The sequence below is a fragment of the Trichoplusia ni genome, chromosome 15 (assembly GCF_003590095.1).
Source record: "Trichoplusia ni isolate ovarian cell line Hi5 chromosome 15, tn1, whole genome shotgun sequence".
Taxonomy (NCBI): domain Eukaryota; kingdom Metazoa; phylum Arthropoda; class Insecta; order Lepidoptera; family Noctuidae; genus Trichoplusia; species Trichoplusia ni.
In genome coordinates, this window is record NC_039492.1 from 2,436,936 (window position 1) to 2,458,726 (window position 21,791).

Genomic DNA, 21,791 nt, shown 5'->3' on the forward strand with positions numbered 1-21,791 from the left:
GTCAATAGGTTTCCGCCCACGCGTATAACTTAACATCTCTATAGAAAAGCAAAGAGGAGGGGTGTGATGTTACTATATTGTAAACTAGCTTTTCGCCCGCGTCGATGTCGGTTATATCGCGTTACCAAGAGAACTCTTCAAAAGTCCGGGATAAAAACTATAGGCCAAATGGTTCGGCTTCCAGTTTAACCGGATTCATCCTAGTATCTTACCTCGGTTACCTCCTCAACCCAGTTACCTGGGCAACACGATACCTCTTGGTTAGACTGGTTGTCAGACTTTCGAGCTTCTGACTACCTGTAACGACTGTCAAAGATGTATGATGTATGAATAACAGCCGAGACCCACAATTTAACGTGTCTTCCGAACACGGAGGAACTCGTCCATCTACGGACCAACCGCGTCATGCGTAGCTACACCTGTGATCAATTAACTAACTTACGCAGTTATAGCTTAACCACAACCTCGTCAGGCACAGTGCCTACATTTGTATTTATTTTTGGAATAGGAAGTAATATTTCTGCATGCAACTACCGGAATACAGTGAGAGTGAAGTCAGATTTTTACTCCGTTTATTTATATTCCAACAAAATGGCGATATAAATGCCGTGACAGCGCAGCCCGCTCGGTGACCGCGGATAAGGTGCGAGTGCGTCGTCAGCAGGCGTCTAAGTCGTAGCCCATCGCGCGGCAGAACGCGGCCACGAGCGCCTCGGCCCGCGCGTGTCGGTCCGCGCCCCCCGCGCCCTCCGCCCCGCTGGCGCCGCGCTCCGCCTCGCCCAGAGCTCCCAGCGCCGCAGCGAAGGCCTCCGCATGTTCCACAGCCCGTAGCTCCTCCGCTTCGGAGTCATCCGAACCCGAAGATGACGAGCCCGAAGCTAACTCTATAGATTGATACAAATTTATGTTTGAAATTTGATGAACTTCAAGACGAGCTTGTTTTAGAAGTAGATCATCGACACCGACCGGGTCGCGGAGGCAACACAGGGCGCGCGGGGCGGTCGGTCCGGACGAGGCCGGGCCACACGTGCGCGTGCAGCGCGTCGCGCGCGCGCTGCGGGCCGCGCGCCGGCGCCAGCAGCTCGGCGCGCTCGGCGGCGGCCCAGGCGCGCAGCGGGCCACGGCCGCGCGCGCTCTGCAGCAGGCGCACGCCGCAGCCGCGCCACGCGCCCGCGCTCTCCGCCGCCCGCCGCGCTGCCACCTTCACCGCGTCCGCCGCCTCCGCCGCCTGATTCAAGCATCAATCTTCTTATGATCAATTCACAAAATAATATTTCAATAGGCCAGCAGTCAGGCAGGCTGACTCATCATTGGCAGTTTTGCTTAACACGTTCACTGCGTTACTCAAATTTGATGACTTTCAGTTGGTGCGGCATGGGGTCTATTATATCCGAAGCACGACTTGTTTCTGGTGCGTTGGTGGGTCAAAAAGATTCGTTTGACTTACATTGGTTTAGGTGGACTTATCTTTATAGATATAATGATTAAAGCATTGTCTTTTATAACAATATGTTGACAAATAAACACTCAATATATGGTGGTTATTAAAAGTGTCGATACATTTTTAGTGTTGTGGATGATAAAAAATCATCGTCATCGATAAAATGTATGATATATTTCCCAGATTCTGAACATGTAAAATTGTTAATGTGGTGGCTGGGGATTGTTGACTGCAGTGTTTAGGACATGTAATGATTGACCAGTTGACGGGCGAGTATATACGTTATCAGACATATTCCGCTTACCCAATATTATTTGTCTTGGGGGACCTTCGCTCAAGTTATTTTTCGTTGGCTTTTTACCCTCATATGACTCAAACAACATGTTCAGTTCAGTTGCATAAAAACTCATCTAAACACACGAACATCACTAGCTCAACTAGCATGTAATCTAGTGCTTCTATCGGGTCATCGTTTAAAACCGATGAATGCACTAGACGTAAAAAATATTGCTTCAGTCGGCTTTAGTCGATTTTTTCGAACCTATATTATCTATTTAACAAAGCAATGCCAAAACACTAACTGTCTCATTCATATTCATAAGGAGACCAAATATATCTGTCCCGCACCAGCGGCTAGCACAGTATTTTTGCCCCGCACCGGAGGAAAGATGAGCATTGGATACAATCAACCCGTATCCCGCACCGAACGTGTTAACCAATTTGACATGACGGCCTAGTTATCTCAGGATAGAATGTTGTGGGTGGGCCCTCATGAGGATAGGCATAATGAATGCAAAATATCTTCAGTTTTAGCCAGAGCCACAATGTGGAAAGTTTAATTAATTATACTCATTGCAAGTTGATTCTTAGGAGCTGAACAAAATTATTTTAAGCAATATTCTTTTTTTTTTATTGATGGTCAAATCAATCTTAATAACATTTCGAAATCAGTTGGTGAAGTTCTGAATTGACCCATCAAATCCGAGGAGTACTTAAAATAGGTACATAACTTGTATTCAACAAATAGTTACGAATTGTTTGTGATTTATTATGTAAGCAGCAGAGAGCATCACCGCCTCCTCAGGCGACATCCACTAGTCATAAACAGTTTATCAACAATTGTTAACAAATCAAAGATTGGCTTCATGCTCATGTAGCAACAATATATGATTATGAATGCAGTATATATTTTGATGCAGACAGCCACACTTAACTATTTAAATTATTGTACTACATTGTAATTTCAAGTGCAGAGAGTGTGATGATAAGACTAGTGGTACTTACATCTGTTTCTGAGATATGTATTATGTGTGCCTCTACAAGATCAGGATCAACTTCTAGTCGCGCTCCGTCCACTAGAGGATGAACTCTTACATTTGCGGTGTAGTATTTATTGATAAGCCTCCAGACTCTATCTGTCGGCTGAGTGTTTGGAAACTCGTCCGTAACATCTGTATCTATTATATCTAAAAATCAGAAAGTGTGTTTTATGCCATAACCGTAAACTGAATGCCTAGCATAGCATGTTACAGAGAGGCATACCTGAAATGACACGGTTCGCAGTGGCTTCGTCAACGGCACTCACCAAGAGAATGGGTAAAGTATCAAATTTAGACATACTTAGTACAACTGAAATATCATGAGAAATATTGTCTACTTTGTTTGAGACACATTTTCTATGTGATAGCACTGATTTTATATTTTAATTTCTCATTTATCGACTGTTACCGTATAGTCGACTGATGATAATAATATTTATATTATTTATCATATAATATGTCAAAATTCTAATTGTCAGGTCTTTTTCACGTCAGGTCTTGCCATATCGGAATTTACTCTGTGGTTCTTGCCATACTGAGCAATACGGACTCGTTGAATGCCATAATCATATTTAAAACGGTCATAGATTTAGAATTATTCTTTATCTAAGAAAACTTGAAGAAAACCGTAGACGACAATCCAATAGGTCACAGCAGTTGTAGTATCGGTTGTGAAACCTGTTGCCTCATGCCAAAGGAAGGACCAAGTTTATACGGGTTTATTATCCATAAAATGATTTTGCTGGAGATGGATGCACAAAATGATTTATAAGTATAATCTATACCCTATACTGATACTTACTAATATATAAAGCTGGAGAGTTTGTTTGTTTGTTTGAACGCGCTAATCTCAGGAACTACTGGTTCAAATTGGATTGAATAGACAATTTGTGTTGAAAAGACCATTCATCGAGGAAGGTTTTAGGCTATATACCATTACGCTGCGACTAATAGGAGCGAAGATACAATGAAGAATGTGGAAAAAACAGGGAAAATGATTCATCTTCGAGAGCTTTCGTTCAAAAATTCCTAACTTATATCTTCTAACGCGGATGAAGTCGCGGGCAACGGCTAGTTTGTAATAAAGCCAAATGTAATAGTTTGTCGTGGAATGATAAAACCCCTTTAAATAGAAAAATCACTTTTCATTATAAAGAGTTTTTTTAATGACTCGCCAAATTTCAACAATATGACTAATAAACGAGCAAATAAAAAAAAATTGTAAATCGGTTAATTAGATAACCGATTTTATAAGAAATCTAGCAGTACCCGCGGACTTCGTTCTGCGCTAAAATGTTTTGTTTCGACACGTTTATCCTATGTATAAACTACCAATGGTGGTTATGGATACTACCGGGGCGGGGTGCAAACCGTATGTTTTTATTTTGCTAATAACTTTAACATATTTGTATATCAACTGTACATAATATATAGAGTAAGTAGAGGGCACTAATAATCTACATTCAATTTCCGTTTTAACAAACATATTTATAAATTAAAGATTATTCAATTAGCTTTACGCAAATTAATTATTTTTAATCCTTAACCTTGACACTTACAACTCAGCCTTGTGATAGGCATTTGCTATCCTTACTTTTATACAGGTTTTTTGTTAGATCGATCTTATTATCGATTCAGAATTACTTTGTTTATTATAGGATAATAATGCTGACCCAGAAAATACTTTTGCCATGGTGCAGAAAAACATTATTGTGAACCATGGGGAAACAACGTTTGCTGGGTCAGCTAATTTTATATTACATTTCAGAAATACAAAAAAGTATTTTCGTCCTTGTGGGAAGGGATTTCACAAACCTTCAAGTCACATGCATAAACCTACCCCGACTCGGGACAAGCATTTGTTGATCACACAAAGGAAAGCTTCTCCTAGGCGGGTATCGAACACGCATTACGTCGCACACTGCTCGGCTATAAGTGCTGTCGTGTAGTCTATTGTTATGTTGAGATTGTTACGCCCTCGTGAATTAAAGTAGTTCATTGGAGCTTATCAATACGCACCACAAGAAAAATCAATTTGGTTTGTGCCACAGACTTCATTGATATTTTCGCTTCTAAAGTGTAGTATGTGCTCTGTGGTGGTGGTCCTGTCCACCTGTCACTGTCACATTAATTGATTATGAACTAGTCGAATCACGGTTACGTTTTCTGTGGTTTATAAGCTCCGTGAAGTGTGATCTGTGATCATCAGATATGATAGAACACGTAAATATTTTTCTTAACATAGATTATTTCATAAATCTTGCCGAGTAATAAAAAGTTTAATTCTAAGTTTTTGTCTGGTTATGTTTTGGAGAGTTGTAATTGACAATTAGGCACTGTATTTTCAAAATGGATAACATTAAATCATGGACTGCGGAAGACGAAGCCATCATAGCGACGAATATGGATGCGACGGAGTGCAAGCGCTGCGCCGTAGAGCTGGGCTACTGGAAGGACGACTACATCTCATACTTTGTTCGTCACGCAGATCGCAAAGCTCCTGAGATCAATCGCGGATACTATGCTCGAGTCAAGGCTATGGAAATGTTTATCCACCAGTTTTTAGAGGTGACCGGTTATACCATAAAAAAAAATTATTTCTACAGTTTATTAATTAAATTGCTACTTTTGCATTGTACCCAGCATCTGTCTGTGGCATGGTCTGCTGAAACTATCTTATATTCACTGTATCTTTAAACCATTTTAATTATCGTTATGCAGCTGAAATGGCTTGCAAACTTGTGACATAAAAATTAACCTATCTTTATCAAGTAAATAAAATACGTAATATATTTCTGTTTGTAAAGCATAAACAATTAAATAGTAATTGTATAAAATTTTCAGCGCTGTGGTACCAAATGTCAAATTATTAACTTGGGGTGTGGCTACGACACTCTGTACTGGCGTTTAAAAGACACCACCCAAGCTGTTGGAAACTTCATAGAGTTAGACTTCCCAGCGGTAACAGCAAAGAAATGCCACATTATTAAGCGTAATAAACAACTTTTACAGAAAATATCTAATGAAGGTAAGTCTTGTTTTTTATTTCATACTACTATTTCCACTTGTGACCAAAGCCTCTCCTAAACCGCCATAGTCCCATGTGTCCATGTCCCAACACGCAATGGTTGTATCTGTTGCTACAACATTAAAATAAACTAGTATTCTTAAGCTTCTTTTCATGTAGGGAAGCAACAAGGATCAATCTCTATGAGCAGAGTTGAATAGTTCAGGATTCTTATAGCCTTTGTAAGAACTTTGGCTAAAGTAAAAAAAACTAAAATGTTACAGAAAAAACACTTTCATAAATTCATCTCATAGCACAGTAGTTCTAGCATACCAATAAAAACGTTGATCATTCGTCCACAAACAGATCTTACGATATGCAGGCACAGCAAACAGCCTGTGCTTTTTGCCACCGCATTAGTTAAAAATATGTCAAAAAAAATAAATTGGTGTATTGAACAATATAAAATTTAATTCGTCTTTTAAAGTTTGGGGATGGGAGTGGGGATTTCCAGAAAAATAATGTTTGTTTTTACAAAAACAGTTTTTTTGTATCACAAATGGCATGCTTATCAATTTTAACCTTTGTACCTTAAAAACTGGAATTCTCCATACTTACTTTCATTCCCCAATGCGGAGATTTCATTAATGGGAAGTTAAAATGAGATGCCCTTCATTTACACTTAAACAATGACACCTATTCTTCGCTATGATTTCCCTTAAAGAGGGCAAACAGACTGACACGAACATTCATAATATTAGTATGGATGTTGTCGTGGGTGTCCGCAGACGGCGAGGTGATGATCCGGTCGGGCGACCTGCACTCGGACGGCTACCACCTGCTGGGCTGCGACCTGCGCTGCCTGGGCGAGGTGCGGCGCAAGCTGGCGGCGGGCGGCGCCAGCGCGGCGCTGCCGGCGCTGCTGCTGGCGGAGTGCGTGCTGGTGTACCTGCGGCCCGACGCCGCCGACGCGCTGCTGCAGCACCTGGCCGGCGCCTTCCCGCGCTGCGCGCTGCTGCTGTACGAGCAGTGCAACCTGGGCGACACGTTCGGCGAGGTCATGCTGCGCAACCTGTCGGCGCGCGGCTGCGTGCTGGCGGGCGAGCGGCTGCGCATGCGGCCGGCGGCGCTGGTGGAGCGGCTGCGCGGCCTGGGCTTCGACGCGGCGCGCGCCTGGGACATGCAGGCCGTGTGGCGCGCGCTGCCCGACGACGACCGCGCGCGCGTCGAGGCGCTGGAGATGCTGGACGAGCGCGAGCTGCTGCTGCAGCTCAACACGCACTACGCCTTCTCCGTGGCCACGCGGGGCGACATCTTCGCCGACATGGACCTCAACGCATAGACCGCACCGCGTCCTTCATTGTATTTCGTTTCGTGTTTCATCTGAGAGGACTGTGATTGTTGCAGCCGCTAGAAAAAATTACTTGTTCTTGGGCCACCGCTGCGACTAACTCGACGTAGAGCACCACAGTACCTACGTTTTGTATTAATGTATGCGTGTCGTGATATGGTTTTTTGTCCATTTAGTATTAAAATAATAATTGTCTACAAACCTTGCCACATTAAGATTGTATTACCAATATAATAATAATTATTCTCAGCTTTTACTGTAATTAATTATATACTGTACTGCTTGTATATTATGCCTCTTATCAAACATAATTACCTTGGAAGAGACAAGTAATAAATAACAACACAAAATACAAAACTTAAAGAAATAACACACAGCACTTGAACTAACAACACAGATATCAGAAATTAGAAACGGAAATTTGAATTTGTACTGGTATATGCATTGCGTATATTTCTACGTATTAAATATAACCAGGAGAATAGTATCATTATTTCATGTTACAGTAAGATGTTCAATCAATCTGTGTTAATTTGTTGTTGCAAAGCAAACCACACTCCTTTATTAGAATGTTCACGTATATCATAATTGAGCATGCAATCTTTTTTCGCACGCGCCCTATTGAAAAATTATATTCATACATTTTGGATCTCTCACCTAATTTTTTAATCAAGTATGGACTAATGTTTTTTAAAGCTATTTATATTTAACACCCGCTACTATTGTTGTATAGTTCAATTGACTCCGGAAATGGGAATACTTATTCAACTGTGCACCTATTGCTTTATTGTTTTTAGTATTTCTTTTTTCCATACATAGAATTGTGATAAATTTGTTAAGCGATACAATAGATATTTGCGACCGCAATAGATACAACAGGCTATGTATACATAGTGATGCAACAGCTTTCTTTCACTTTTAGAGCTCAATGTTATTAATGTTTGTACATAAGTTGTCGTGTATATGTTACCTTGTAGAGTATTCATACCTTTTAGAGTATGTCATGCGTATCTATGCGTCCTGCTTTTGTCATTCAGCTGATGTTCACTTGCAGAAATATTAGCTAACCATACGTTTAACGTTCGACGAACCATAACTAAGCTCCCATTATCATTAAAGTAAATAAATCTGTGCTGCGCACCTTGTAGATGTCGTAGTTAATATTCGAAGGCACCTTTCATGTACTTATATCATGATGTAAGATGTAAATTGAAGATGTGAATTGATGTAAATTGAAGTATCATTTAAAAAATAATACTTATGATGTTTAACTATTACGTACACTTTGTCTGTACGTCTTAAGTGCAAGTCAGATACAAAATCTTGGAAGATACATATCAACAAGCGACAGTGAAGAGGAAACGTGCGTTAATGTAGGTCAGTGGAGGATACTTACTTACGACGGGACGGCGAGCGTGACGTCATGAGGTCGCCGTGTTCGCCTCCCGTTTGCCCCAGATGCAAGTACCCACTTATTCGTTTCTGAGCGCTTTCTAAATAGATTGTTGATTCGGACTGCCGCCGCCCTCTACCCCGCCCGAAATATAGTGTTAATTTCCTTATTTGAAGAGGTACGCGACTATCCAATCCCATTTGCTTTTGTCTTTCCCTTTAAACCGTTCTTCATACAGACGAAGGAGGTAAAATCAAACGATTACGATTCATACTCATGCTGAACCCTTATATATTCTAATGTAGGTACCGTAGCACCTGAAGTGCAAATAAGGTGGTAAACCTCTTTCAGATCAGCTTGATGGCCTGTGACGATTGAGGGACCAAATATTAAGGGCAGAAGTTTTTAGTCTATTCGCGCATTTGTTCTACAATAGTTGTCATCACATGCCTATTTAGAAAGCGCTCAACATAAACTTGCTGAAGTAGATGAAAATATTGTTGTTGTACTTTTTGATCACACTATAAAATAATGACTCGTATCCATAGGTTATTGGTACGTGTCGAGCGGCGAGTCTCAAAATTTTATGTGGGTTTAGTCAGTCGATTACTATTACGATATAAAAGTAGATTTAAGTGTTAAATATTTATTTATGCTATAAACATATTTAACCCACTCAAACGTTGGTTTCATTTTAACAAAGCTAATTGATGGACCCTTTTTTTGGGTGGATTTCATAAAGGTTGGGCCGATTTTACATGTACTTTAGGAATAATATTGTTATAGTCTGAAATATGGCTTTTGCCGATGAACCGATAGAGATAATAAGAAAAAACGAAGGCTATGGAGCAAAAATAAAGGCCTGTATTGTAATAACTGTGCATAGCTCAATTGAAGTGTTAAGGTGTGGGGTCTAGAATAATAAGGGCATGTTAATAATGACAGAAGGTTATATTTACATATTGCTCTTTATTGGTAAGACGTAAGTGTAGGTGGGCCGCTAGACGTGCGGCATGCAGGCGGCGATGGCGCGGCGCAGCGCCTGGCGCACGCCGGCGTCGCCCTCGCAGAACACGTGCGTGGCGTGGCGCTCCACGTGCACCAGCGTGTCGTGCCGCGGCAGGTGCACGATGCAGCCGTCCGCGCCCCGCTCCACGCGCGCGTCCGCCACGCCCTCCCGCGCCAGCGCGCGCACCAGCGCGTCCACGTCCGGCGCCGCCAGCTCCAGGCGCGGCGGCGGCCGGCGCGCGGCCCCGGGCGCGCCCGGCGGCGCGTCGTCCAGCGACACGCGCCGGTCGCGCACGCGCAGCGCGGCCGCCAGCGGCGCGGCGCGCAGGCCGGCGCGCACGTCGCGCGGCGCCACGCGCGCCGCCAGCGCGGCCGACAGCCAGCCGCGCGCCAGGCCGCGCCGCGCGCCGCACGCGCGCGCCAGCCCGCGCCGCAGCACCACGACGGGCGCGTCGCAGGCGATGTGCGGCCGCGGCGGCGCGCCCGGGCCCGGCGCCGCGTACTGCTCCGGCAGCGCCAGCTCGCGCGGCCGCAGCTCGCGCACCAGCTTGTTGGCCTGCGAGTAGTTCAGCGACGTGTCGATGGGGCAGTGGAAGGCCTTCATCGCGAGGGGCTGGAACGGTGCCAGGGCGTCCAGGTACGGGAAGTCCGGTTCTGTACGATGAAAATGCATTGAGACCGCAGCCCTCGAGAACTGTACGAGGACGCAGTGAACCGACGCCTACTTACCCGTGAATATGATGGCGTGCGCCGGATTCGACGCCCATAGCTCGACGAGATGTACGGCTGCACCGAAACGTAAACTAGGATGTCCGCAGAAAACTACGCAGGGCTGCAACAATATCATTAAGAATATATGTATCAAGGAAGATCATGTTTAAAAGCAGCAAACAAAAGTTATACCACAAACGGTGTTCAAGTGGTACAGAACTACAGGCCACACACAAGAGATAGTAGTAACAATCAGACTACACACAATATTAAACGTCGCGTCATCTCAGCAAAACTCCTCATAGATATTTACACTCGACGGACTCACCACTGATCATTTGAATGTATTTAAGAACGAATTGCATTCTCTACTCCGTGCGTCTGAATGAGACCTTATTTAAAGTGACGACATTACATGAAAAACATAACAGTGGTGTCGTTGACAATGTCAATCGACCTGTGTCCGCAGGGACAAAAGGTTATATTTACATAGTAATGAGGGCTGTCGACTGTCTCATGCTAGTAATCGGGCAGTGAGAGCGGGTGGTACATGACTCACCTGGCGGAAGTCTGCGCTGAAGGCGTCGTCGTGCAGAGCGCGCGCGTGCTTGAGGCGGCCGGCGCGCACCAGCGCCGCGTGAGGGAACGGCTCCTCCGGCAGGTACACGCGCGCCTGCACACTCACATAACTTAGACTTATAGCACTCATTTAAATCAGCATTAGTACATATTAGGCATGGTCATTTGTAGGATACATTATTATTATTTCATTTTCATTTCATATGAAGAATTCCAACTCATTGCCATACACTGACACAAAAACGCGGATGACGTAGCGTGGCGGTTCAAGTTTAGTCAGTAACGGTAGAGGTGAGACTACCCGGTCTGTCCCCTGAGGCGGGTGTTCATGAGGATTCCCCAGCCTTAAAGAAAAAAAGGGGTACTGGCCTGTTTGCCAACGGAGACCCATTCGGCAAGGATGTTGCTGTAGGCGAGCGAGGAGTCTGCCACCGGTGACAGGACGTAGAGCGGTACGGAGGCCAGCCCCGCGCCGTCCAGGTGCGCGGACAGGCACTCCAGCAGGTCGTACAGCACGCCGCTCGGGTACACGGGCAGCAGCACGGAGCCGCCGCCGCGCAGCGTCACGGCCGCGTGCACGCACAGGTCGCCCAGCATGTGGTCCGGGTTGTGCGCCGGCGTCTGCGTCAGCGCCGCCAGCACCAGCAGGTCCGCGCCGCGCAGCGCCGCCTGGTTGATGGGGCGCGGGTGCGTGGTCAGCGTGGACGAGCCGCTCACGTACGCCACCTTCTCGTGCGCCGACCGCAGCACCCAGTTGGCCGAGCCCAGGCAGAAGCCCGAGCTGACGGCCGTGGCGTCGAGCGCGCCGTACACGTCCACGCGCTCGTCGTAGCCCACGACGCGCACGCGGGCCAGCGCCCGCGCCAGCGCGGCGGGCGCGAACAGGCGGCGCCAGGAGCGCGGGCGCGCGGCGTGCGCCAGCGGCGCGGGCAGCACGTGCAGCAGCTCCTTCCAGCGCCGCGCCGCGCCCGCCGCGCTGCCCGCCGCGCCCGACACCCACTCGGCCAGCTCCTCCAGGTAGAAGCGCCCGATCTGCAGCGTGGGCTCCGTGGCGTACACCTGCCCCTTGAAGCCCGTGTCTTCCGTGATGAACGGAAGAGCCATCATGCAAGTGTAGTTCGAAATTAGGATTACATCCAGTTGCGAGAAATCCACTACTTTGTCTAGAGGTGGACAAAACTCTGGAATACTATCGACAAAAACGCGTCCGCAGCACTCCTTCAACTCCTGCAAGAAAGAATTTTTACATTCAGTTCTGGTAGTCAACACACCATAATCCATACTTAATTGGAACCACCTAAAAAGTACACACATTCGATAATTTGACACTTAAAATTTCAAGTCCTTTAATTGCTTTTGCTGATTATATTACAGTATTACATTACATTGGAGGACTAAAAAGATTCATTGTGTGTGTGCAATTTAGCAGATAACAGGTTTATGGATACTGGCTTGGCAGGTTAAAAATATGTTTACCAAGCCAAGAGCCACAAAGCACAACCATATGCATGAACACAGGTGCACTCCCTGTTCCTTTACTGTCATAGCCGAAGCCCAATGCCGATGACAAGGCAGTCCGAGAGGCTTATTACTGGGCCCTGGGCTTAATATATTAATTATTTCTGCTAAACAGCATGTAATTAAAATATTCATGGATAAGTTAAGGCTACTCTTAAAACACCTATCTATCCTATATAAAAAATTATCTTCTGCAACTACAGTAAAAACTGAGTAGTGATTCCGACATGTACGGTTCCGAAAAAGAAAAACAAAGAAACAGCCAGAAATAAGGTATGTTTTAAATTATAGAATGGCACAAACCCCTTCGAGGAGCGGATCGTTGAGATGTGGCGGGGTGTAGTTCGGGAGCGAGGCAAGGCGCGTGCTGGGCACCGGCGGCAGCGGTAGAAAGTTCAGCACCGAGTGCGCCGACAGACCGCAGTCCAGCATGATGAGCAGCTCCTTGAACGACAGCACGAAGCATGGCTTGGCTGCGTCGCTGCTTAAACAATACTGACAAGGGATACCCGTTACACTCGACTCCACATTAAATCACCGTTTATATATTTTTGATGGTACTTACGAGCTTCATTTTGAATGGGTTGGCAACAAAGTCTAACCTATGTTATTATAGTGGCATTTTATATTGGTTAATTACGTTAATAATACTAGTTGGACTCAAGTTTTTAAGATATTAGTTGTAAAATCATATTTAATTAGGTTTAGGGTTTAATATTTCTGTGATAAACTCAAACTACTAAAGAAAATACTGTTTGTTATTGACAAATCACAACAACAGTCTTGAGTCTTACACTCTGACAGATGTATGACAGTTCAGAAAAGGCAACGAGTCAGAGCCACAGAATACAGCCACAGATGCAGCGAGAGACAGTTAGGTACATATTTTATGTTTACTTCTTTCGTTTACGTTTTTGTTCGTTACGTTTCGTTTACGTGTATTACATTCTTGTTAGTCAAAATGAAAAAAAAAAACGGATGATTATTTGAAAAAAAAAAATATCAAGCTTGTTTAGTTTTTAAGGGTTAAATTAAAAGAAATATTTAAAACATAGAAAAAATGCAAAAGAATATTCAAATAGATCATCATATTCGTTAAGACTAGTTCATACAAATATAATTAGAGGACGTAAAAGAAAGTTTACATAGGACAACGGAAAGCTAAAAATCAGAAGTGACAACTTTAAAAAAAGGAAGAGTGGAAAGATGGAAAGTACAACACTAGTGACAGTAGTGACACTTCTATCTCGAATAGTATTGCTTGCGACTCTATCCGCGTGGACTTCGGTTTATTAAGAGGAAGGGCAGCCGGACAGATTGATTTAAATCTATATCTATATACTCTATCTTTTCTTTCTTCTAATATATAAAATTCCCTTGTCACGATGTTAGTTACCGTACTCCTTCTTGGTGTCAGCTACCCTTATCACTTAGGGCTATGAAAAACAGATGTTGTTCTATTCTCAGACCTACCCAATACGTAAACAAAATTTTATCAAAATCGGTCGAACCGTTTCGGAGGAGTACGGTAACTAACATCGTGACACGGGAATTTTATATATTAGAAGAAGAAGAAATAAAGCTGTAGAGTTTGTTTGTTTGAACGCACTAATCTCAGGATTTACTGGTTCAAATTGATAAAATATTTTTGAGTTGAATAGACCATTCATTTAGGAAGGTTTTAAGCTATATACCATCACGCTGTGACTAATAGGAGCGAAGATACAATGGAAAATGTGGAAAGAACAGGGAAAATTATTCATTTTCGAGAGCTTTCGTTCAAAAATTCCTAACTTATATCTTGTAACCACGCGAACGAAGTCGCTTGCAACAGCTAGTAAACAATATTTGTGCTAAGGCTTCGAAAAACCTTTGGACCCTCCACATTACTCTCCCCCCCCAAATCAAAAGTTCCGTAAACCATTGTAATATATATAATAATAATAAGCTATTATTCCTACATCTTTAACAGTCGTTACAGCTAGTCAGAAGCTTGAAAAGTCAGACAACCAGTCTAGTCAAGGGGTATCGTGGTGCCCAGTTAACTGGTTTGAGGAGGTTAGATAGGCAGTCGCTCCTTGTAAAACACTAGTACTTAGCTGAACCCGGTTAGACGGAAACCGACCCCAACATAGTTGGGAAAAGGCTAGGCCGATGATGGTGAAAAAATAAACAATATTTAAGCCAGATTTTCAAGCAGTAGGCCATTCCAAAATTTCACATTAACTTTGACCCTTGATTTACACGTTTTCGAGCCTTCTTTCCAGTTAAAAGTAGCCTATGAACTTTTTCAAGCCCCAGATAATCTGTGTAAAAATTGTCATTGCATTGCATAGTAGTTTTTGCGAGAAAGCGGGCTGACAGACCGACAGCCAAATATACTTTCGTATTTATATTTTTAATATGGGGACTAAGCACAGGGACATAAATAGCTAAAAAAAAATCATGCGATAATTATTCATTCTATCATATGCAATTTTTCTAATATTTCATTCTACCAAACGATCAAAGACGTGGCTCTAAATCGATTGATTAAGCGAGAGCTATATGTTTAATACTACTCTGAGGTTTCTGTATAAGTAAGTCTACTAAAGAAAAACTGCTTCGACAAAAAAATATCACCCTGAAATACTCTTTGATGATATGGCGGCAACATCAGTACATTATCTATAAAATATTTACTTTCTGGGTCAAAGTTCATGTGAAACGAACGCCCGCGCCGCCGGTGGACGGACGGATGGACAGACGGAGATGCGTTCCGTTCTAACGCTGTGTGTACGGAACCTTAAGATAAAAATAACTTTTAGATATAATTGTGCCCAACAGATGCTTTATCTTTTTCTAGGTCGAAAGAAAACAAAGCAAACAGATTCAAATGAAATACTATGTAGGTACCTATATACTAGAACTAATCGATGCAGTTTTCGGTAAACAAACATTTTACTTATTTAATGCCAGTAATCACAAATCAATCGGATATTCGTACGATTCTGTCGCCTCTAGGGTTTGGATTTGGGATTTTTTTTTATTTATGACCGTGGATTTTGAATTTATTTATCCTCATTAGCCTTTTTTTTAATGATGTTTCAATAACGTTTGTGACTTTGTTGTTCAGGAAAATTTTTAGTCGGTATCCATACAACATATCTACACCCGAAGTGATTTGCTTCAAAAACCGAAACAAAAGATAAAGCTATCTCAGATTTTCATGGGTAAAGAAAGGAGAAGAATGGGTAATATAACGTATCTACTTTTAAGATTTGTAGTATTTCTTTCTCTTCGACAGTTCAGCATACTTCTTTAGCAGGTGTAGTGCGCTGTGCGATATAGAAACATTGATGAATGAGAAATGGGAAAGGCAACCTCGCAACTCTTTCACTAAAGTGTAAGTTATGACATGTATGCTTTCGAAAACGTACGTACATTAGTAAGTAACCGACATTAATCATCAGATTTTCGAAAAGCCGATTAATTAGCCTCATAAATAATCGGCTTTTCGGATATCACTCACTGAACATTATAAAGATTTTCAGGAACTTCAACATTTGAACTTTAAAGTAGTGGTGTCATTTATAGCCTTGAATGTGATATTCTCGGTTGTCAAAGTGTTCATAAAATATACAATATTCTTCTTTTTAGTATCCTGGCAAATATGAGCAGACCTGTCTGGATTTAGCTGTCCCTTTTGAGCCACAATGAAAGTGAAGCAATAAGTAGGTACTTTCCTTACATTCACAAAAATGTTAAGGTATCCGCATATATCATAATGAATGAGGAATATAGTTATGGTAATGTAGGTACGTATCTACGCGTTGAGTATGTTAATGATTCAGTGGCGCGCTTCGCTTTTGACATATATCCACGACACAACAGCGTGATAGGTAAGTAAATAATAATATTGCAATAGATACACTTATTAGTAATGAAAGGTTTTCTCATGAAGAGTATTCCCCTACCTAATGGAATTATTTTCAACATGCATTGTTACTCTGTTATTAACTACTTTGATTTAAATATAAATTTTCAATACAATTCTGATCAGAAGCTTGTCCAACCAAGGATAAAGTTTTACGAAGCTACTAATATAATTGTTAATACAGACGATATTAGAGCGCCGGTGGGTTTGTGGCTCCGTGCTAGGGTCGCAGTATGAGGAGCAGGCGGCAGCGCGTCCCGAAGAGTCCCCGCGGCCGTGATCTGTGCCACTCGGTCAGTGTGACGTGCAGTCAGTGTGAGCGAAGTGAAGGACGCGAGTATATTAGTCGACCCTGCGCTAACGCACGCGGCGCACCCCGAGCCCCGACAGTTTCCAGTCAGCCGCCGTAAGGAGTGCTCGTGTGCAAGATGGCCGACACTAAGTTCACGCGCAAGGAGATCGAGGAACGCAACCATCGCGGAAACGCGGCCATCATCATCGACAACGTGGTGTATGATGTGACCGAGTTTTTTGATGACCACCCGGGCGGCGTGGACGTGCTGTTGGACAATGCTGGCAAGGACGCGTCCAAATGTTTTCATGACGTGGGTCACAGTGACATCGCGCTCGACTGGCGCCAGAAGTTTGTGATAGGCGAAGTGGTGGACGAAGACCGGCGCGAGGTGCTGGAGCGGCCGGCGGCCGTGCTACAGCAGGCCGAGCCGCTGTCGCTGGCAGCGCTGGCGAGCGTGTGGGGCCCGCCGCTACTGCTGGCCCTGCTGGCAGCGCTCCTCTACTCTTACCTGTTCCCGTAGCCGCCTCTCATCACGCGGAGGCGCTTCTTCTCTGCCCTGGCGTAATTGTTTAAATCTACCCTCTCTGAGGTTTTGTGATAATAATTTGGGTAAAACGACTGTTAAATAATTTTTGAAATGGTGTGGTCTTAGACTTAAGTATAGGGGACCAAAAGTTAGTTTAGTGGTCGCGGATAGAAAAATCTTGCGTTTTGCCACACATACTGCGATGTAGTCTGCGCTGTTGACGACGGATCAGGCGCTGGACAAATGGACACCAGTGCAATATACCGTACTGAGGGGTTCTGTGTAATTGTAGTAATGATCATAGTTAAATAATGGTGCTGCTGTTGAGATATTGTTGAATAATGCGTAGATGCGTGTAAACTTAAGTAATGTTAAGCATTAAAGGTCAAATTAATTCATTTACTGGTAGTATTATTTCTGACCCGATATCGTGGTTAATTGTTTTAGATACAGTACGTTATCCAGTCATTTGAAATAGCGTCATAGTTAGTGCTATCCATCTCGTGCAACAGTGAGCCGCAGTGTAAGAGTCTAGGGGCGGGTGTCCCGGCACGCGCGCCGCGCCGTCGCTGCTCAACTCAAGGTGATCCGGCCTCTCCTTACGACGAAAACACACAGTTAACGCACACACTCGCACCTCAATAATTGTATTCAAATGTATGCGAAGAAGTTTAAGCCATTGTTGTAGTGTTATTGCTGTACCATTACGATGACGACTTGATTTAGATTATCGACTGATTAAAAGAAATTCACTTGCAAATGAAGAAATACATGAGGTATATACATAAATAATTATATTTAAGTATGGAGGTAGAGACTCACAAGTAGCACAAGTTATAATAGTGTATCGCGACACGTCACTCGGCAAGTGACATGTTGCGGCGATGGAAGCGGGAGCCGCGTCGTGCTGTGAGGTGTTGTGGTGATGGTGCGAGTTAGAACCAAGCCAGTAGTGAACAAACGAGTCCCGGCTGACAAGGTCGACTACTAAAGTTAGCGGCCGCTTCCGACACGACTCGGCATTGTAAACACTTACACTTTTTGAATTTACATCACTCAGCTATTACTTTGTTAGAGTTAGGTGTGTACTGTGTATCAAATGTTTTTCATTTAGTGTACTCATACAAGACTTCTTGATAACTAGTTGACCCGTGTGTGGACACGGGACAATACCACTTCGTTGAACAATTTTGGCCGTTCTGACCGATTTTGGAAAAGAAGGCTAGTCTTGTTAGGCACGTGCCCGAAACTCGCTGTTCCCAACTATTACAGCCCGATGGAACGGTAATCCGAGGCAAGTGTCATTTTACCTGCCTCCCAAAACAAGAAAGCTGTTTTGTTCAAATTATATAATTAACAAAAGTGATGAAAAAAACATTGACTAATAACACCAGCTCATATACTGTCCAACTGCTGGGCACAGGTTTCTTCCACATTGGATGATGTCCTCCTGTTAATATTATTTATGGAGTCGGTATTTGGTTACTTGATGGTGCTCCCTCTTCCGCACCTAGACACCAAATTGGCCAGTTTCTGTAGCGTGGTTCCGGGAGGTACTTAGTCCAATGCTGCACAACCATTAATAGTTTTTGGATAAATGGTGTTTGTTTATTTATTGTAAAAACGCTGCCGGCCCCTGCCTTTCCCCTGTACCGATGCGAACGCAACTCGGCATTGCTACTGTCGTAATTGTCTGTGCCTTGGTCCATTCTTCAAAAATCCACAAAACAATTGAAATGTACTTAAATTATTAAGTATATGTCTAAGTATCGATCGACTTTTTTTGCAAGGTTGAACTGCAAAACCTGCCTGCTATATTAATATGGAGATTAATATAGGAGTCATGAATTACCCAAAAAATTTTCTCTTTCTCCCGTTATTAAAATACTATAAATATCTCGTTTTGGCATTTTAAATAACTTTTCAAAGAACTAATATTGGTAGGTACTCAAATCACTAGTTTCATCACCTAAGTATAGACTTTCGAGTGCCTGCCAGGAACTTCAAGATTTAGGGTTTTAGATCGCATATCAGTTTTCAAATACGTTGTAGCAAATATTTAGCTAAAACTTTTTTTTTTCGAATCGTTAACCTACCTGAGGAGAAGTCTACGCGGTTTAAAGAACCCCTTGTCGCCTTCGCTCCTAGAACTACTGGTTCGTATTTGCAGTTGACTGATGAGGTCACCATGCCAAACTCACTGAGCGGAAGCGTCGCTGGTTTGATGCCTGAGTAGGATAAGCATTTATGTGATTCACGAATGGTTGTCCTATCTGAGTGTCTTTGTGCATGTGACTTGAATGTTTGTGAAGTCCCCGCGACACCAGGATTATTTTTTTATAAAAACACATTAAAAATGTTGTAGTACCTTCTCGAGCGCACGTGTCATTCATTCATCATCATATGAACGGTGAAATTTACAGTTAACTATTAGAATTTTCGGCTTTGGTTCACAGTGTACTGTTTGAACGGAACCTCTTTCGCGTATCCAATGTAAGCCATCCTGAGTAAGCGTAACACAGGAAAGCGGAGTCCGTACACAGCTTAACAATTATGATGATATTTGTTTATCAGCTGGCGAGCGCAGGCGGGGCGGCAGTGGGGCTGTGCGGCGCGGAGGGGGGGAGGGAGAGGCGCACGCGATGCTCTGCGTACGGACAGCGCGGGCCGCGTTTCTCGACACTCGTCAGTCAGCCGCTCAGCCCCAAGCACGCCGCGCGCCGCCATGACCGTCAAGCAATACACTCGAGAGGAGATCTCCAAGTGGGACACCAAGAAGGAGAATGTCTTCATCATAGACAACGTGGTGTACAACGTGACCGAGTTCCTGGACGAGCATCCCGGAGGACACGAAGTGCTCGTCAACCTCGCCGGAAAAGACGCCTCCGAGGACTTCGATGACGTCGGCCACAGCCTGGACGCCAAGGAGCTCATGAAGAAGTACGTGGTCGGCGAGCTGGTGGAGGCGGACCGGGTGCAGCTGCAGAAGCGCCACGTGGCCTGGGAGGACAGCAAAGTCGAGGGCGACACCGGCTTCACCAGCTCGTGGAAGTTCCCCGTGCTGCTGGGCATCGTGGTCACCGTGCTCTACTCGTACCTGTTCGGCTAGCGCTTGGCTGACGCTCGCCCGGCGCTCAGCTCGGCTCATCAGGCGGTCACTGGACTCTGTGGATGTGTGTGGACATTCCCTATCGTTACGGAAGGCTGTATGTAAATACGAAGGTTTTGTGAATTATTTATACCTATGTATATCGTGATAAAAAAATTTGTTTTGTTTCCTACGGAGGACCAACGTTTTGCGTATTGAATGAGTTACGTAATGTTTACGTTTGTGTTTATGAGTGAAGCGGTGACGGCGCGACAACATTCCAGCATCAAATCTAATCACGTGATGTTTGTCAATAACTAATTTTTGAATAATTCCAATCAAGGCCACAAAAGCATCTGATTAGATTGCTATCACCTAGTTATTAAGTACCTATTACCTGAGTTTGTATAATTTTGATATATTTTGAAATAAAAAAGCTGATATCTTACTGATGATTATTTTATTGATGAAGCACATTATTACTATTTTTTATTAACAAGAAAATATTTTAATGTATTAATTTCAAAATGACCTTTCGATACGCTACAAATCTGCGACAGTGTAGATTGACTCTATTCGTAGCGTCGTAAATATCCAGAAACATTTCATGTATACTTATTAATGGAGATGTTCTATTAGATATACACGTATTGTGCAAAGACTTTGCCTAAATAAAATGCTGAAGTCTGCTGATTCAGTGATTGAAGTATTAATATAACAATATTTACATAATAACTGATTGGTGAGTGTTATCATCACGGTCACTGCCGCACGATGTTCGCAAATGACCATGACTATTGCAGGATATCGCATCTCTCTCTTAAAAAGTTTTAATAAACACCTATATGAGATATTTGGGACAATTAATATTGGGCTGTATAAAAGCATTCACAAATCACAAACATCCAAATTCATATCGCTAGTGGTCAGAAGAAGAGTCGCGGTTACAGGAGCAGATCTCGAGCATGTCCCTCACTGGCGCGCTCACGCACGGCTCCCACAGCGTCACTCACAGCCGCCCCGTCAGCGCGTCACCTTGCACCGCTCTCGCGAACACAGTCCAATATGAGTACCTAGTTCTGTTTCAGGTTGAGGTGACACTTATGACAATACACTCTGACAAATTCAAGAGGTAACAGAACGTAGCCTTGATCGTCTTTCGTCGCAAAAGTAACTTACTGCTGTACTTGTGGATTCGGTTTGAATCCTTGGTCAAAATAGATCGCTCAATAGGAATTTTTGTTGGAAGTTTCCAGTCCGAAGTTTCAACTGACAGTATTTAGCAGCAGGGTTTCGTTTTTAAAAGCTGAATACAGAACCCTAAAAACTACAGACATCTAAATTGCAAACGATGTTTTATTGTTGCTATATATACTTTTTGCGTCACTTGCATTGATGTAAAAAATCTAAATTAAGCCAATTAATCTAATGCCCATATAAAGCAAAGGAAAAGATTATACTCGATGTTTTTAAAGAACATTCTAGAGAATACAATCAGAATATTCAGCACCGTTTTTGGTACAAATATTTGTCAAGTAAATCAAAACCTATAGGGAATTTCCTGCTTGTCCTATGGTCACATTAGGGGGGCCGGGACGCATAATCAGTTAACAACTCAAGAAGAATCCGTTTTTATAGG

The 21,791-nt window shown here is 43.4% G+C and overlaps 5 protein-coding genes across 5 annotated transcripts; 3 read left to right on the forward strand and 2 right to left on the reverse strand.

The window, feature by feature from the left end:
- Positions 1-555: 555 nt before the first annotated feature.
- On the reverse strand, positions 556-3,273 carry LOC113501381. The gene is made up of 4 exons (XM_026882513.1): positions 2,984-3,273; positions 2,726-2,907; positions 967-1,228; positions 556-884 (listed from the first exon to the last, which is right to left on the reverse strand). The coding sequence occupies exons 1-4, from the start codon at positions 3,057-3,059 to the stop codon at positions 658-660; spliced, it is 747 nt and encodes a 248-aa protein (XP_026738314.1). The 5' UTR covers positions 3,060-3,273; the 3' UTR covers positions 556-657.
- A 1,600-nt stretch (positions 3,274-4,873) lies between these two features.
- LOC113500944 (leucine carboxyl methyltransferase 1) lies at positions 4,874-9,192 on the forward strand. The gene is made up of 3 exons (XM_026881889.1): positions 4,874-5,328; positions 5,605-5,788; positions 6,556-9,192. The coding sequence occupies exons 1-3, from the start codon at positions 5,110-5,112 to the stop codon at positions 7,107-7,109; spliced, it is 957 nt and encodes a 318-aa protein (XP_026737690.1). The 5' UTR covers positions 4,874-5,109; the 3' UTR covers positions 7,110-9,192.
- Positions 9,193-9,443: 251 nt separating this feature from the next.
- On the reverse strand, positions 9,444-13,235 carry LOC113500943 (integrator complex subunit 9). Its single transcript, XM_026881888.1, has 6 exons — positions 12,893-13,235; positions 12,631-12,822; positions 11,179-12,036; positions 10,790-10,903; positions 10,249-10,351; positions 9,444-10,173 (listed from the first exon to the last, which is right to left on the reverse strand). The coding sequence occupies exons 1-6, from the start codon at positions 12,899-12,901 to the stop codon at positions 9,512-9,514; spliced, it is 1,938 nt and encodes a 645-aa protein (XP_026737689.1). The 5' UTR covers positions 12,902-13,235; the 3' UTR covers positions 9,444-9,511.
- A 3,192-nt stretch (positions 13,236-16,427) lies between these two features.
- LOC113500946 (cytochrome b5-like) lies at positions 16,428-17,466 on the forward strand. Its single transcript, XM_026881891.1, has one exon. The coding sequence runs from the start codon at positions 16,672-16,674 to the stop codon at positions 17,056-17,058; it is 387 nt and encodes a 128-aa protein (XP_026737692.1). The 5' UTR covers positions 16,428-16,671; the 3' UTR covers positions 17,059-17,466.
- Positions 17,467-17,808: 342 nt separating this feature from the next.
- Positions 17,809-20,598, forward strand: LOC113500945 (cytochrome b5-like). Its single transcript, XM_026881890.1, has 2 exons — positions 17,809-17,840; positions 19,639-20,598. The coding sequence occupies exons 1-2, from the start codon at positions 17,824-17,826 to the stop codon at positions 20,171-20,173; spliced, it is 552 nt and encodes a 183-aa protein (XP_026737691.1). The 5' UTR covers positions 17,809-17,823; the 3' UTR covers positions 20,174-20,598.
- The last annotated feature ends 1,193 nt before the right edge of the window (positions 20,599-21,791 follow it).

Excerpts from the sequence above, each read along its gene's own strand:
- LOC113500943 (XM_026881888.1), bottom strand. Across the intron at positions 12,037-12,630 it reads ACGATCCGCTCCTCGAAGGG|GAGTTGAAGGAGTGCTGCGG; the intron begins GTTTGTGCCATT and ends TCTTTCTTGCAG. Across the intron at positions 10,352-10,789 it reads TCAGCGCAGACTTCCGCCAG|CCCTGCGTAGTTTTCTGCGG; the intron begins GTGAGTCATGTA and ends ATATTGTTGCAG.
- LOC113500944 (XM_026881889.1), top strand. The coding sequence starts at position 5,110 with ATGGATAACATTAAATCATGGACTGCGGAAGACGAAGCCATCATAGCG. Across the intron at positions 5,329-5,604 it reads TTATCCACCAGTTTTTAGAG|CGCTGTGGTACCAAATGTCA; the intron begins GTGACCGGTTAT and ends TAAAATTTTCAG. Across the intron at positions 5,789-6,555 it reads ACAGAAAATATCTAATGAAG|ACGGCGAGGTGATGATCCGG; the intron begins GTAAGTCTTGTT and ends GGGTGTCCGCAG.
- LOC113501381 (XM_026882513.1), bottom strand. The coding sequence starts at position 3,059 with ATGTCTAAATTTGATACTTTACCCATTCTCTTGGTGAGTGCCGTTGAC. Across the intron at positions 2,908-2,983 it reads TGCGAACCGTGTCATTTCAG|ATATAATAGATACAGATGTT; the intron begins GTATGCCTCTCT and ends TCTGATTTTTAG. Across the intron at positions 1,229-2,725 it reads TACATATCTCAGAAACAGAT|GCGGCGGAGGCGGCGGACGC; the intron begins GTAAGTACCACT and ends TGCTTGAATCAG.
- LOC113500946 (XM_026881891.1), top strand. The coding sequence starts at position 16,672 with ATGGCCGACACTAAGTTCACGCGCAAGGAGATCGAGGAACGCAACCAT.